At 40.4% G+C, this 16,131-nt stretch overlaps 1 protein-coding gene and 1 pseudogene across 2 annotated transcripts in view; one reads left to right on the forward strand and one right to left on the reverse strand.

The window, feature by feature from the left end:
• Positions 1–300, reverse strand: part of EMB (embigin) — a 44,581-nt gene extending 44,281 nt beyond the window's left edge. Inside the window, exon 1 of one of the 2 annotated variants that reach the window (XM_032415358.1) lies at positions 65–300. In XM_032415358.1, the coding sequence (XP_032271249.1) occupies positions 65–182 (118 nt within the window). In that variant the 5' untranslated portion in view covers positions 183–300. The remainder of the gene's footprint in view (positions 1–64) is intronic. The other variant, XM_032415357.1, reaches the window with a different exon arrangement.
• Positions 181–16,131, forward strand: part of LOC116639079 — a 27,000-nt pseudogene continuing 11,049 nt past the window's right edge.

Consider the following 16,131-nt stretch of genomic DNA (forward strand, 5'->3'; position numbering starts at 1 on the left):
CTCAGCCTACCGGGACCCAGCCTCGCGCGTCCCCCCCCCCAACTCGGCCCTGTAGCCTTCGCACCTGTGGTATTGCCGTCCGCCCAGCTCCGGCGCACGGCCGCGAGGAGGCACAGGAGGAGCAGCGGCAGCTGCAGCGGCGGCGGCCCCCGGAGCCCCCGCAGGCCAGGCAGGGCGCGCATGGCGCCGGCGGGTCAGCCGCGCTCCTCGCGCACCGCCGTAGGTGGCCGAAGTTTCTGCGCACACTCGCGGGTGGCCCGGCGCCTGCTGCCTGTCCCGGGGGCGGGACACGCGACAAAAGGCAGAGTGGGAGGGGCCCGGTCGCCCTGCCCTCCTCCCCTGAGACGCTCTCACGGCGCCCGAAGCCGACCCAGGACTGCGCCCAGTCCTCCATCAATTATGCAGCACGCTGACCGCAGCGGCCGCGCCCGGATGTGCAGTAGCCACCTCCGCGCCGCACCGTCTCCTGCCTCCGCCCTCCCGGCTCTAGCAGGTCTGGGCGGGAGCTTGCTAAGGACGCGGCAGGTGATGTCTAGCTCGTCTCCTGCAGGAGAGCTTGAAACTCCTAATGTGTGTGCATACATATGTATGTCTGCAGACTATCCTTTGCAGTTCGTCTGAAGCAGGGTTCACTTATTCACTCTGATGGGACAGATGAGAGGATGGAGAACACTTTTCCGTCCCCCCGGGACATCCCGGGGTTACTAAGGAGATTTATGCTTGCGCAGGTGGAAGGCGCTATCCGGCTGCCCTGAATCCTGGACGGCTCTTCCTCCGCTCTCTGTACCAAACGCACACACCTTCCCCTCCAGTCTCTGAAGGCTTAACCGGTTCTCTCTAGATTAAGGCTTCGGAGTCCCAAGGCCCCACAGTGTCTGTTTTTCTTTTCCTATTGTTTGCTTAGCCTCACAGCTTTTAAGGAGCCACCTAGAGGTCAAGAAACAAAAACTACCCAAAGTAGATAACTGTGTAAACGGCACAAGCCTGTTGACCTTCAAACTCGAACACTGTTTAAAATAATGCTGTCTCCTACCACGCAAGGCTGTAGCTTGGAATTTTCAGTGCTCCCGACCAAATAAAACTAAAAGCTATCAGAGAGGGGAGGAGAAATCTATGTTCTAACATAAAAAAGCAGTAAGATCTGATGATTCTCCAGGGTGTTATAACACATTAAAAGATTTTTTTAAAGCATTTCTCCTAAGCCTTGTACTCTCTCCCTTTGTTTTTAGAATGCCAGGTTTGATATTCATAAATTCATTACATATCAGTGTCAAAAAAAAAAAAAAGCCTGAGTGGCTCATTTTGTTTAAGCAGCTGCCTTCTGCTCAGGTCATGATCCCGCGGTCCTTGGATCCAGCCCTGCGTAGGGCTCTCTGCTTAGCAGCGGAGTCTGCTTTTCCCTCTTCCTCTGTCCCCTCCCCTCGCACCCCTCCATGCCCCGCTTGTGCTCTCTCACTCACTCTCTTTTCAAATAAACAAATAAAATCTTAAAAAGAAAATAAAATTGAAAGAAAATGTCAGACACAAATTTTGAAAACTGAAGTGCTAAACAAGAGCTATGCTCACTTCACAGAGGAATGGTTAATTTTTAATTGGTAGCCATTACTAAAATATGCCTGTTTCCGGTTTAATATTATATAGGGAAATTTTCAGAGGAGTGTAGATTTTTAAATTGGTGTTAAGAGAATATGAGGAATACAATTCATTAAGCATAGTAATATCTAATTAATATTAAGTATCTGCCAAGTGTCACGCACTGGGTTCAGAACAGGTTGCATGTACTCCAAGAAGTATGTACATGCACACACTCATCTAGAGAACTGTTTATCTATGAACTACAAATCTCAGGAAAGCCTCTTCTCAGTGAGAAAATTATGGTTATGATGATTAACCCTTTCTGAACAAAGCCTTAAAAGAGACCCGGTAGGATTAACATTTTACATCATGACTCTCTTAAGACCATAACCAGACTTGCTAAACCCATATTCTCTGATCGATGGTTGCTAAATCATACCCCTGTCTTGCTGCCCTTCATCCTGTCTCAGGATTAACTACAATCATTTGTCTATACCTTCTGAGTTTTAACAATGAGCACTTCTCCAAACAAGCTGAACACTGACTGACCTTCCCCAGTTGGTCCTATAAGCTCAGATTCACTTTACTTCAAATAAGGTGACCTCATTTAAAGAAAAATCACCTCAGTTGAATCAACGTGTTCATGAATTAGGGAAAATTGACTTGCCCAAGCTGAGGCTAATTCCCACTGTCGCTTTTGTTGTTGCAGCAAAATAAATTGAGAAAGAACCATAATTCTTGGTTTGCTAAGCATTTTGAACGTGTTCTCCCCATTGTTAACTGTTTTATTTTTAGATATTTAGTATTTTTGTCCTTATCCCAACTTCACTTCATTGTTTCAAATGTTCTGTATTCTTTAAAACCAGCTTATATGATACCTTCCTTGTATGGCTTTTTCTGACCTTTCTAGTCCAAATTGACCTTTCCTTGCATGACGAGTTAAATATGGCCACAAATACATTGACACTGTCCTTATCATGAAGGGGAAAGAGGGTCCTGTGGCTCCTCTCTTCAAGCTGGGTGGTCTCTGTGACCTCTCTGACCTATCGAATATTGCAACAGTAACATTGTGTGAGTTTCCTGAACCAAACCACAAGAGCATCCACTTCCTTCCTCCTTGTTCTTACAAGACATCTGCCAGGAAAGAAGTAGGACTACCTTGAGATCAACACACCATGAGAAACCCAAACCACATAGAGAGACAGAAACAGTGAGATGACATGGGAAGAGGCCAAAGAGCAGCAAGGTGCTAGATTTTTGTGTCTCTTCTTGGAGCCTCAGGCAAGGCTGTCCCCCACCCTGACCCCCCCCCCAACCCCCGCCGGGAGTGTCCAAGGCTAGAGAGCATGCCTGACCGCTAGCCTCAAGAGAGGCTGAGTGTTTGAGTTCTGACTTCGAAGGGAGAAGGCAGGATTCGTAATGTGAAAATCTCCCCAAATATCAAAGGGTTTTCAAAACATGGCAAGAATATCCACTCCAGTCCTCCCCACTATGACAGGCAACCTTTCTTCATACTTATTCTTTAAAACAAAAGCAGATGCTCCCCAACTTAATACACCATGTACTCACTTCAAATGCAGGTACCCCATTCAACACAGAAAGAGGCCCATCTCATTAGGAGGGGAAGTTGGATCCCTGACTGGTACAGATGCACATTCTAAGGCTCTGGGACAGGAACTAGTAGTATGTTCATTTAACATATGTCTTTGTAAAATTTGCTAAAGTAAACATTTTAACTGGAATTATTTAATATGACCATTTATTTCTACTCCAACTGCTCTTGCATCTCACTTTCCCACATGTCAGATGGCATGCTGTGAACGTTTTTGGGGATCCTGCTAAGAGGAATTGGAGTTAAGGATACATTTCATAGGGATTTATTATAATATAGTTTTGCGTTTTACAGTCCCTTTGGTATAGGGCCAAGTTATTGCTTATAGCCACCCAGTCAGAAATGGCTTAAAATGTCTACAGACTTTTTGCTGTGTGACTCAACTAGCCCTGTGACTGAATCGACTCTCTGGGCATCCTGACATAAAGGTGAAGAATCAGAGACCAAATGCTGATACCCTATGGTCACTTGGCACCAGAAATAAGTTGATAGGGAGGGAAAAGGATGCCATTGTCAGATCAAAGGTGTAACAGACTGAATTGTATTCCCCCGCACCCACCCAATGCATACATTGAAGCTCTAACCCTCAGTAGCTTAGATTGTAACTGTTTTTGGAGATAAGCCTGTAAAGAGGTAATTAAGGTTAAATGAGGTCATATGGGTAGGCACAGGATCTAATATGACTACTCTTGGACCTAATCCAATATGTACCCTTATAAGAAGAAGAGGGGCACCTGGGTATCTCAGTTGGTTAAGTATCCGACTCTTGAACTCAGCTCAGGTCTTGATATCAGGGTCATGGGTTCAAGCCCCGTGTTGGGCTCCACGCTGGGCATGGAGCCTACATTTAAAAAAAAAAAAGGAGGAAGAGACACCAAAGGAAGCACACGTGCACACACACACACACACACACACGCACACAGAAAAGGCCATGTGAGGACAGAAGCCTCAGGAGAATCCAAACCTGCTTCCATCATTTGTCACTGTCTATTTAGTTTTTGGTAATAACTTTTGCCAGTATGCCTTTTGTCTTGTGACATTATCACCAAAATTATTTGTTATGTAGTCAAATTAACCAGTCTTTTTTTTTTTTTTAAAGATTTTATTTATTTATTTGACAGAGAGAGACACAACGAGAGAGGGAACACAAGCAGGGGGAGTGGGAGAGGGAGAAGGGGGCTTCCCACCAAGCAGGGAGCCCGATGTGGGGCTCGATCCCAGGACCCTGGGATCATGACCTGAGCCGAAGGCAGACACTTAATGACTGAGCCACTCAGGCACCCCTAACCAGTCTTTTTAAAAAATGGCTTTTGTCTGTTTAAAAAGTCTTCTTAAAAAAGCCTTCATTGTTTTAAGAAAAAAATAAAGTCATCCTATGTTTTCTTCTAGTATTTTCTGCTTTCTCTTTTTTATGTTTGAAATTTATGTTAATATAAATGTTAATCTCTACAAATGTAAAATTATTACATAAATTTATAGTAATAATTATGACTTATCTTCCTGTCATTTTCAGCCATCTTTTATTTTAGAATAAAATATGCAGAGAAGGCATACTCTATTTTAGGATCAACAACATGTTATGTGTTCTATAAATGTCTTTTTGAAGATGGGCAATATCAATAAGTAGTAACTCTGGGTTTGGGTTCTGATACAAAGCAGCTTTGTATGCATTCTTGAAGATTAATGGTTGCTCAGGAGAGTGTTTAGCTAATAAACGTAGGTTTTGTTTGTTAAGGAACTTCTGACCAAAAAGGAAACGCAGAAGGTTTAGTTCTTCTCAGTGTAGAAAATTAGCAAAAATGGAGATGTATGTGAAAAAGAGAAACCTCTGTGTGTGGATGAGACAAGCTTGCTGATTCATACTGGTTAAAAGAATATTTGAAGGCAGTGGTTTTGAGTCACAGCACTACCATTTAATCTTTTTGTGAATTTAGAAATAATCGCCACTCCAAAGTTCAGTTTCCTTTCCTATAAAACAGGGAAATAGTACATATCTGCCAATGTTGTAAAGATAAAAATAAATGCCTTGGCAGTATTGCAAACTATAAAACAAAATATGTGGATGTTTGTTGTAGTGATTTTGTTGTTATTACTACTATTGTTATAGATTGCACAATAGTGGTATTTTTTTTCTTGAGGTAATTTTGTGCAAAATGCATCCAATTTGCAAGCTGTGCCTTGTGCATTGGAGCTTGGAATAAATGCTACCAAGTCACTCTAATGAATTAAGGAACAGATTTTATTGGCAAAACTTATAATGGATGTGATCACCAGAAAGAAAGGCACAAGTTGTCCAATACCTCCCCTTATATACCCACAATACCATGAAGGGGCATGCTAGCACCAGAGTACTCTACTGGACACACTATGTAGTTTAGCATTCAGGGGAAGGACCCTATCTCATTGTTCATAAAGAACAGCCTTTTTGATGGATTCTGTGGCCAACACATATAGAAGTGGTAGAGAAAAATCAGCTGCCAACATACTGTGACCTTGGTGCCCATGCAAACCTAGATTTAGGCACTCTTACTTTTTGAGGGAGAGGAAGGAAGGGTGAAAAGCAGTGCTAGAATAAAGAGAATTGTGTAAAATTTAATTTAGAAACAGATCCTTGGACCCCCACCTGACTTGTACGTTGTTAGGCAAAGACTCTTTTCCCACCCTCGGAGAAAACTGAAGAGAGGAAAACTAAGGGTCTTTAGTCTTGGATCTGCAGACTTGAGGGTGTGAGTACTCAGGACTAGACACCTAATTTGTGGGGCTCAGAGCAAAACTAAAATGCAAATCCATTGTTCAAAAATTACTAATTTTAAGATGACTCCATAGAGAATTAAACCAGGTGTCCGGCCCTGATTGGGACTCAGTGTGACTGTACAAGTTCGTTCTGTCTCTGTATAGCTGGCTGCGTGGGTACTTTACTGAAAATAGGAAGATCAGTGTCCACACACACACTGAATGCTAGATGCTAAGAAGGCTTTTTTTTCTTTTCTTTTTAAATTTTTTTTTAATTTAACTATAGCTGATACACACTGTTACATTAGTTTCAGGTGTACAACATAGTGATTTCACAACTCTCTACATTATGCTGTGCTCACAAGAAATGTAGCTGCCATCTGTCACCATAAAGCTATTATAATACATTGACTATATTCCTTATGCTTGTAACTTTTAGTCCCATGACTTATTCAATCCATAACTGGAGCCTGTATCTTTTTACTAATTGGCTGTTACCTTTACTCTCAGGTGTATGTGACCAAGCCAAGGGTCCCCAAGATTTAAGATAATCTTCAAATGAATCTGAAAATCAGAAAAGTCCCATATATTTGCTCAGAATGATGAAAATAAACTTTTAATCCCTACAGTCTTATAAATAACAAAAAATCACCAAACACCCAAGAAAAAGATTTAATATGGAAAGAGAAACCAGAACAGAAGAAACATAACTTAGTAAAAATTATACAACGATAAGAAATTTCAATAGAAAATGACCATAGAAATCCTTAGATTAAGAGATGATATTGCATCTATGAAAAAAGAACAAGCTATTATGAGAAAGAACATTTAAGGGGAAAAAAGATCAGATTTTAAAACATGATTAAAGAAATGAAAAAGTTTGGGAAAATAAAGTGGAGGAAAACCTCACAGAAAGTAAAGCAGAAGGACAAAGAGATGGCTGTAAGAAGAGAAAAAAGATAATATTATATGATTAGCCCGGGAGACCCAATATCCAAATAATAGAAAGATAGAACAAAGAAAATGGAGGAAATCAACAATGAAATAATTCAAAAATTAACTAAAACTGAAGGAAATGCAAGCTGAAGGTTTCCACCAAATTCCCAGTTGGATGAAAATAGACTCATATCAAGGCACATCACTGTGGAATTTCAGAACACTGTGGATAAGGAGAAAATCCTGTAGGTTCCATAGAAGGGGATAAGGAACTTGTCAAAAAATAGAATGGCTTTGACATTCTTAATAGAAGAGAAACACTTCCAAAATTCTGCAGGGAAATGTTTCCAACCTAGAGTTGTAGGCTCTGTTGAAATGTCAACTAAATATGAGGACAGAATAAAAACATGTTAAAGTATGAACTATCTCAAAAAATTTATCTCCCATCCATACTTTTTCTCAGCAAGCTACTGAAGAAAGTCCTCCTCCAAATCAAGAGAGTAAATCAAAAAAAAAAAAGAGAGAGAAAAGGGGTGCCTGGGTGGCTCAGATGGTTAAGCGTCTGTCTTCGGCTCAGGTCATGATCCCAGGGTCCTGGGATCAAGCCCCACATCGGGCTCCTGGCTCAGCGGGGAGCCTGCTTCTCCCTCTCCCTCTGCCTCTCTCCCTGCTCATGCTCTCTCTCTCTGTGTATCTTTGTGTCTCAAATGAATAAATAAAATCTTTAAAAAAAAAAAAAAAGAGAGAGTAAATCAAAGTAAAGGGGGAAATGTGGGAACAGGAAAGGAGATCCTAGGATGAGAAAAAATTACAAAAAAAAATCTCATACTCATCAAAACATACTGAATAGTAGCGAGGAAAGTGTGATTTATTTTCTTTAATTAGAAATCCTACAGTATTCTGCTGTTAAATATAATTTTTGTTGGTTTCTTTTTCCATATGAAATCTTTTCCTTGGGTGTTGGGTGATCTTTAGCTGTTTATTCTTGTCCAAGATTGTGGGGATTAAAAGTTTATTTTAAGGGGCACCTGGGTGGCTCAGTCATTAAGCGTCTGCCTTCGGCTCAGGTCATGATCCCAGGGTCCTGGGATTGAGCCCCGCATCAGGCTCCCTGATTGGCAGGAAGCGTGCTTCTCCCTCTCCCACTCTCCCTGCTTGTGTTCCCTCTCTCGCTGTCTCTCTCTCTGTGTCAAATAAATAAATAAAATCTTTTAAAAAAAAAGTTTATTTTAATCACTCTGAGCAGAAATATGAGACTTTTCTGACTTTCAACTTCACTTGAGGAGTATTTATTTTTAAGATTTTATTTTTAAGCAATTTTTACAGCCAACATGGGGCTCTAACCTACAACCACAAGATTAAGAGTCACACACTCCACTGACTGAACTAGCCAGGCACCACCACTTGAAGATTATCTTAAATGTTTTGGGGGACCTTTGGGCTGGTCATATATACCTGAACATATACTTTTTGGTAGATACACATAATTATACAAAGGAAGTTTATTTTATTCCTAGTTTACTAAAAGTTTTTGTACTTAACAGATTCTTTTGAATCAACCTCTCATGATCAGTTACTTAGAAAAGTAGAATTTAAATAGAAATTGCAGTGGATTTATAGATTAATTTGGGGAGGGTTGACATCTTTGTAATGCTGAGTCCTCTCTATTTCATTATCTCCATTTTACTGAGTCTTGAGAAATTTTAACTTTTGCTTCATGTAAGTTTTAGTTAAATATACTCATAAGGGGGCACCTGGGTGGCTCAGTCAGTTAAATGACCAACTTTTGATTTCAGCTCGGGTCATGATCCTGGGATGGAGCTCCACATCGGCCAACCTGCTCAGTGGGGAGTCTGTTTGAGAATTCTCTCCCTCTCCCTCTGCCTCTCCCCCCACTCACACTATCTCTCTCTCTCAAATGAATAAATAAATCTTTAAAATAAATAAATACATTCGTGAGTATATAATTCATAACATTTTTTTGTTTTTGCCTTTGTTAAAGGTATTTTAAAATAAACGTTTGTACTTTGTTATTTCTATAAATTTAAAATATGTATTTATTCTATAAATAAAAAAATTTCTATAAAGTAAAAAATTTTCTATAAATTAAAAATTAAAAATTTTTTGTTTTTGTCTTGTTAAAGGTATTTTAAAATAAACGTTTGTATTTTGTTATTTCTATAAATTAAAAAAAAAATCTCTCTATCACTCGGAAGAATCTTCCCTATCCTTGTGTTCTCATTCTGTCCTCCGGGCTTCTCAGTAAGCACACAGCCCCAAGAGCACCCTTGACACCTTCAGCCACTCTAAGAATGCCAGAGCATCCCCCCACCCACCCCTACTGTCCCCAGCGCTGCCTCTTGCCTCCTCCATCCTGATGCTGCTGCTGAGCAACCTGTGGCTGGTGGGGACTGGCCCCAGCCTCACCCAGGCCCCAGAGCTGCCGCTGGACCCTTGACAGGCTCACTGGCTGCCGGCCCATGCCCAGGGCTACATGGCCCGACCTGGCCTGCTCCTGAGCCTGATGCTCCTGCCCACACTGGGCTGGTAGCAGGAGTGCTACCTGGGCACATTGCAGTTCCTGCTTGCCTCTGCCCTGCTCCCCCTGGCTGCGGGACCCAGGGTGTCCAGCGCAGTTGGGCGCTCCGGCTCCATGCCTGTCCCCCTCCCCCCCGGCCATGCTGGCAGGGCGGGGTTACCAGCCTAGACCTCCGCAGGGGGTACTATCACTGTGGCTGCTACCTACCGTAGCTGCTCCTCGCCTTGACACCACTGCTCAGCTCCGAGCCACCCCTCCTGCAGCTATTCTGCAGCCTCCTGGCTGGCCTGGCCTACACAGCTGGGGCCTTCCGGTGGCTGGAGCTCTCTGAGCTGAAGCTGTAAGCACTGCTGGAGGGCATCTTGTGCAGGGCCCTGGCAGGGCACTGGCCACTCCAACTCCTTCCTACCCCAGGCGGCCTGGCTGAGCTGCCTGCCTATTCCCCATCCTGTTGGAGCGAGGCCTCTTGCCCCTGGACTTCCTTACATGGCCTCTGGTCCCACAGTGAAGGCTCAGCCCAGCTCCCTCCAGGCCTGGGGTCTGTGTAACAGATCTGCGAGGGCTCCTCTGAGGGGAGCCTGGCTTGGGCTTAGATGAGTAGATGCTGCAGGAGGGGATCCAGGCCTCACTCGTGAGGGGCCAGCACAGCGTCCTGAGAGCCACTATGGCTGCTTAAGTCCACTGTCTCCTGTCTGCAGCTGCAGCAGCTGGAACACATGGGCTTCCCCGCAGAGCAAGCTGTGGCGGTATTGGCAGCCACAGGCCGCATGGAGGGTGCTGTGTGTCACTGCTGGCTGGTGGCGGGGGGTTGGGGGGGAGGTAGGCATGGGCGTGACTCAGGAGAGGGGTTGCCCGCCTACCCCCAAGGGCCTCAGTCCTCCGCAGCACAGGCAGACCCTCAGGTGACAAGAGGCTTGGCCTGTGGTGAGTAGTCCATCCAAGCCTCAGCTCTGTCTGCTGAGAGTCACATTGTGATACGGAAGAGCCCCCTCCCCACACCGCACCCCACCCTTGCACTGTTTAGAATAAAAACCAGTTTGCTTTTCCAAAAAAAAAAAAAAAAAGTATTACCATATATATTATCTTCTAACTGGTCACCTTACTAAATTATTTTGTTCCTTTTAATAATTTTTTTATTGACTTTCCAGGACTTTCTATGTAGAAAAATCACACAAATTGCAACTAATGGTGATTTTTTTTGTTGTTGTTTCTCCCTTTCTAATATTTATTTCTCTTATTTAAGTTCTTGTTTTATCACATTTGGCCCCACATTTTCATGTAATAATCATGGTACTTAATTTAAAACAACAGAATAAGCCAGACTCTGGTTAATTTTGGCAAAACAAAACAATAAAAATAGCTCAAGGAAAACTGGAGAACCACATTTAGAAAAAAGTGTGATATTAGTAGAGGAAAAGACAAATAGTTTAGTGAAGAATAGAGAGACAAAAGGAGACACACCTGTGCGTGAGAATATATATATGATATTTCAGAATAGTGAAGAAGAGAAAGATAATCCAATAAATTAGAGGCTAATGTGTTATACATTTTGATAGACATATTTAGATCCCTATCACACACATCATATTAACTGATAAATTCCAAATTCATTAGAGTTCTAAAGATAAAACTATAAAATTGTGTAAAAGCTATAGAAGGATTTACAAATTATTTTAGGGATAGAAAAGGACGTTAGAAATAGAGAAAAGACTGACATTTTTGACTACTGTATAAAATTTTAAAGAAAATTTATACATGATGAAAGACAACATAAAATAAAAACAAAATACAGATTAGGAGAAAATATGTACAGTGTATCATCTATAAAGAGTTAATATCCTTAATATTAAAAGAGCACCAATATGTTGGGAAAATTGGACAGCCACATGCAGAACAATGAAACAGTACCATTTCCTTACATGATACACAAAAATAGACTCAAAATGGATGAAAGACCTAAATGTGAGACTAGAATCCATCAAAATCCTAGAGAACACAGGCAGAACCTCTGTGACCTTGGCCGTAGCAACTTCTTGCTAGACACATCTACAAAGGCAAGGGAAACAAAGACAAAAATGAACTGTTGGGACCCCATCAAGATAAAAAGCTTTTGCACAGCAAAGGAAACAGTTGACAAAACCAAAAGACAACCGACAGAATGGGAGAAGATATTTGCAAATGATCTACCAGATAAAGAGGTAGCATCCAAAATCTATAAAGAACTTATCAAACTCAACACCCAAAGAACAAATGATCCAATCAAGAAATGGGCAGAAGACACGAACAGACATTTCTCCAAAGAAGACATCCAAATGGCCAACACACACATGAAAAAGTGCTCAACATCACTCGGCATCAGGGAAATACAAATCAAAACCACAATAACATACCACCTTACACCAGTCAGAATGGCTAAAATTAACAAGTCAGGAAATGAGAGATGTTGGCGAGGATGTGGAGAAAGAGGAACCCTCTTACACTGTTAGTGGGAATGCAAGCTGGTGCAGCCACTCTGGAAAACAGTATGGCGGTTCCTCAAAAAGTTGAAAATAGAGCTACCCTATGACCCAGCAATTGCACTACTGGGTATTTGCCTCAAAGATACAAATGTAGTGATCCAAAGGGGTACCCGCACCCCAATATTTATAGCAGCAATGTCCACAGTAACCAAACTATGGAAAGAGCCCAGATGTCCATTGACAAATAAATGGATAAAAAAGATGTGGTATATATATAATGGAATATTACATAGCCATCAAAAAAATGATATCTTGTCATTTGCAACAATGTGGGATGAACTAGAGGGTATTATGCTAAGTGAAATAAGTCAATCAGAGAAAGACAATTATCATATGATTTCACTGTTATGTGGAATTTAAGAAACAAAACAGAGGATCATAGGGGAAGAGAGGAAAAAATAAAACAAGACAAAATCAGAGAGGGAGACAAACCATAAGAGACTCTTAATCATTGGAAACAAACTGAGGGTTGCTGGAGGGGGGAGGGGTGGAGGGATGGGGTACCTGGGTGATGGACATTAAGGAGGGCATGTGATGTAATGAGCACTGGGTGTTATATAAGACTGATGACTCACTGACCTCTACCTCCGAAACCGATAATACATTATATGTTAATTAATTGAATTTAAATTTTAAAAAATATTTTTTATACTTGATTAAGCATTGAAATACTGCTTTTAGACAAATGTTAGCTTAAATAAATTATTAAAATTCAAAAAATAAAAACAATTGAATAAAAAAATAAAAATAAAAGAGCACCAATAAATCAGTACGAAAGATAAAGACCTCACTTTAAAAAAAAGTGGCATAGGATGCTTTTGGGACAATATATAAATGGATTAGGATTAGTCTTAAAAATCTGGTTAAGAAAGTAGAGTTTACTGCATTTTCTCAGCTTTCTTTGTGTGTATCCAAATAATAAAGATCTCAGTTCATAGCTTCTGCAATGAATTTCTGCATGGACCAGAAATAAAAAGGACAGATAGAGCCATCAGCAAAGTCAATGGCATAGAGACAGCCTGAAAAGCAAGTTCATTCACATCAGGGGGCCCTTGGAGGACTCAGGTGTACAACAAGTTCTTCCAGAGTCTCAGCATCTTCCAGACCTTTGAGGGGACAAATTACATTCTCCATCTGTTTGTAGCCCAGCCAGGCCCCTTAGCCAAAGGAGAAGAGCTCTACTGTCTTAGGATGTTTTGAAAAAACATTTTAGAAATGCTGGTCCCTTTGGTGTTGAAGCAAATAAACAGGGCAGGTCAGGGCAATGGTGAGTCTGAGTGAACGTGCCCCAACACACCGGCAAAGAGAATCTGGAAAGGTTTGTCACCATAGTGGAATCACGTAGGATGGTCAAAACACTGACTGCAGCACCTGGAAGACAGTGTCACTGATCTCTATGCCCTGGTGATATTCTCTCCAGGGCCTCCATAAACTGGGCAGAGATAGCTCCATAATATGCAGGACCCAGTGCAGAATGTAAGTGTGAAGTCCCTGTTCAAAAAGCAGGAAGACGTTCTGTTACAAGTACTAAACTATAAAGCTTTTTACCTTTCTTCTGTGATCTTTCTCTTGACCTCTGTCTTTTATATTTCTCTAAGTAGAGAAAAAAAATGTTAATTATTAGAAAGAATTTTACCATTCATCTTTATATTGTTCAATACCAGATTAGATGCAAATATAAGAATATGTAATTCATATGCAGAGTCACTGAAATTACACAATTCATATGTCATCGTTTATACATACATGTTTTTGCTTCTTACCAAGTAAGTGAAAATGTTGCACAAAAGTAACTTTGTTGTTTTTATTTTGCTTCTTGGTACATGCACATTCCATCAACACTCTACCTTCTACTTATTGGTGAGTAAAAAAGAACTGAAAGGAAAAGGATCTAAGGGTTCCCCCTCTCTTCTTTCTATGTCATTTTCAGCGTAAGTATTGATTTAAAAGGTGAAGCGTTCTTTCACCCAGCTTTTATTAATGGAGATTATTTGATGGTAATCTATCACATTTAAGAGATTATAATGTACATATAATAAATACATATTATATCTCAATATTTAATTATTTTCCTGAATACATGAGTCAAGAAATCTTAAAGAAACCTATTAAGTTACCCTCAAAAGTTACTCATGAATAGAGTTAAATATACTGATGAATGATTCATGTCACATATATGGGAGTACTAAAAAAATAGACATTTTGGATACAGGTATAGACACGTGCACGCACACGCGTGCACACACACGTTCATGTACTTATTCAACTTTTTCTCTAAAACTGAAAATAAATGCATTTTGGAAGACTAAATTCTTCATAGGTTGGCAGGGCAAAAATTCATCTTCAGTTTACAATTATTATGTGTATTATCTATAAAAAATACTGTCGTTTCTTTACAAAATATTTTGTTTTCAATAAAGATTATATAACATAATACAACTTTAGAAACTGTAAAGATAACATACTTAAAGTTAAGCAAACATTTTACTTTATAATATTGTCAGAAATTGTCCTATGAATATATAGCAAAAAAATTTTTAATTAGCCCCTATCTCACTCTATTTATTTATTTTTCAAGATTTTATTTTTTAAGTCATCTCTCTACCCAACATGGGGCTCGAACAACCTCAAGATCCAGAGTCGCATGCTCCACCAACTGAGCCAGCCAGGCACCCCAGCCCCAGCTTACTTTAAAAGCGATAATATTTGGCAATCTCTAGAGTACTTCCAAATAACTGATTATGCCCACTGGTGACCCAACACTACCTGTGTTTCGGATTTCAACAAAGCCGTTCTCTTTGAAGTGGAGGATGTGAGATCAGATATTGCTCCTCAAGGAACTGAAATTCTAGACACCTGGCCTTCAGTTTCACTGCTCTGTAATCCACTCGAGTTTATAAACAGGAAGAAAAGGTAACATCTATACACAAAGGAAGAGAAGAGTGGAAGAGAAGATAAACCCTTGCCAGTTAATTACTAAAGAATGACCTAGGTGGAATTCACTTTCTTCCATGATTTCAGCTATTCCACTAACTTTGTATACATTTCCAGTAGAATGAGTACTAGACTCAGCATCTCTGCACTCAGGGGTATTGTGTACTTGACACCAAGAGCCAAATGTTTTTCTAAAATTTGAATTTCATCAACATTGTACTATATTATAGTGATTTCATACTATTGGAACACAGCTTTTAGTATTATTTCTTGTTCTCTATATAACATCTCCTATTGGTCATATAAAACCCTTTAAAAGTATTTTGCCTATTTTGTTTGCGGGAAAGTCTATTCAGAGATTTTCAGTTAACAAAACAGTAGTGCGGGCACCTGGGTGGCTCAGTTGGTTAAGCGACTGCCTTCGGCTCAGGTCATGGTCCCGGAGTCCTGGGATCGAGTCCCACATCAGGCTCGCAGCTCGGCGGGGAGCCTGCTTCTCCCTCTGACCCTATCCCCTCTCATGCTGTTTCTCTCTCTCTCTCTCTCTCTCTCTCTCAAATAAATAAATAAATAAAATCTTTTAAAAAAAACAAAACAAAACAAAACAGTAGTGCCCTCTTGGAATGGAAGCACATGATATGTCCTTAAAATACATCACTTCATTTTAAATCTCACACACACACACATACGCACACACATCTATATAACTAGATGCAGATATCTAGATATACATACACACCTACATAGGTATGTACATAACATATATACTCAGATATATCATTTCAAACTCATATATATGACAAAATTTTTAGTTAAGCCTGTATCCCCAAAAATGTGGTTGGAAAAGTCAGAAATATTTGACTGGAAGTACAAATTCTTTATGAAAAAGCAAAATGTAATGTGTATTACTCTTTCAAATATGGAACTATACATGCAACTTATAAGTTACCAGAACTTTTTTGGGTGTGAACTGACTAATGTTGTTAGAATAACCACAGAATCCTGTCAAATAACAGTGACTGTTCCATTTAACTCTAATTTTCCCAGTCTAGGTTCGAACCTGAGCTTATTTCAATCCCTCTCATTCTCAAATCAAACTCTATACTAAAAAAAGGCAAAACAAAAAATGCACTGTAGTTTGAAAACTGCATGTTAGTGAAGCAGTGGTTGATTTGTTAAAGTATTTTACTGGAAAATAATTTTAAACCACTGAAAATAAAGCTGTCTCAAAATATAGCCAATGCAAGAAAGTACAATTTTTTTTTTTTTTTTTTTTTTTAAAG

This window comes from Phoca vitulina, unplaced genomic scaffold (genome assembly GCF_004348235.1).
Source record: "Phoca vitulina isolate PV1807 unplaced genomic scaffold, GSC_HSeal_1.0 scaffold17, whole genome shotgun sequence".
Lineage (NCBI taxonomy): Eukaryota > Metazoa > Chordata > Mammalia > Carnivora > Phocidae > Phoca > Phoca vitulina.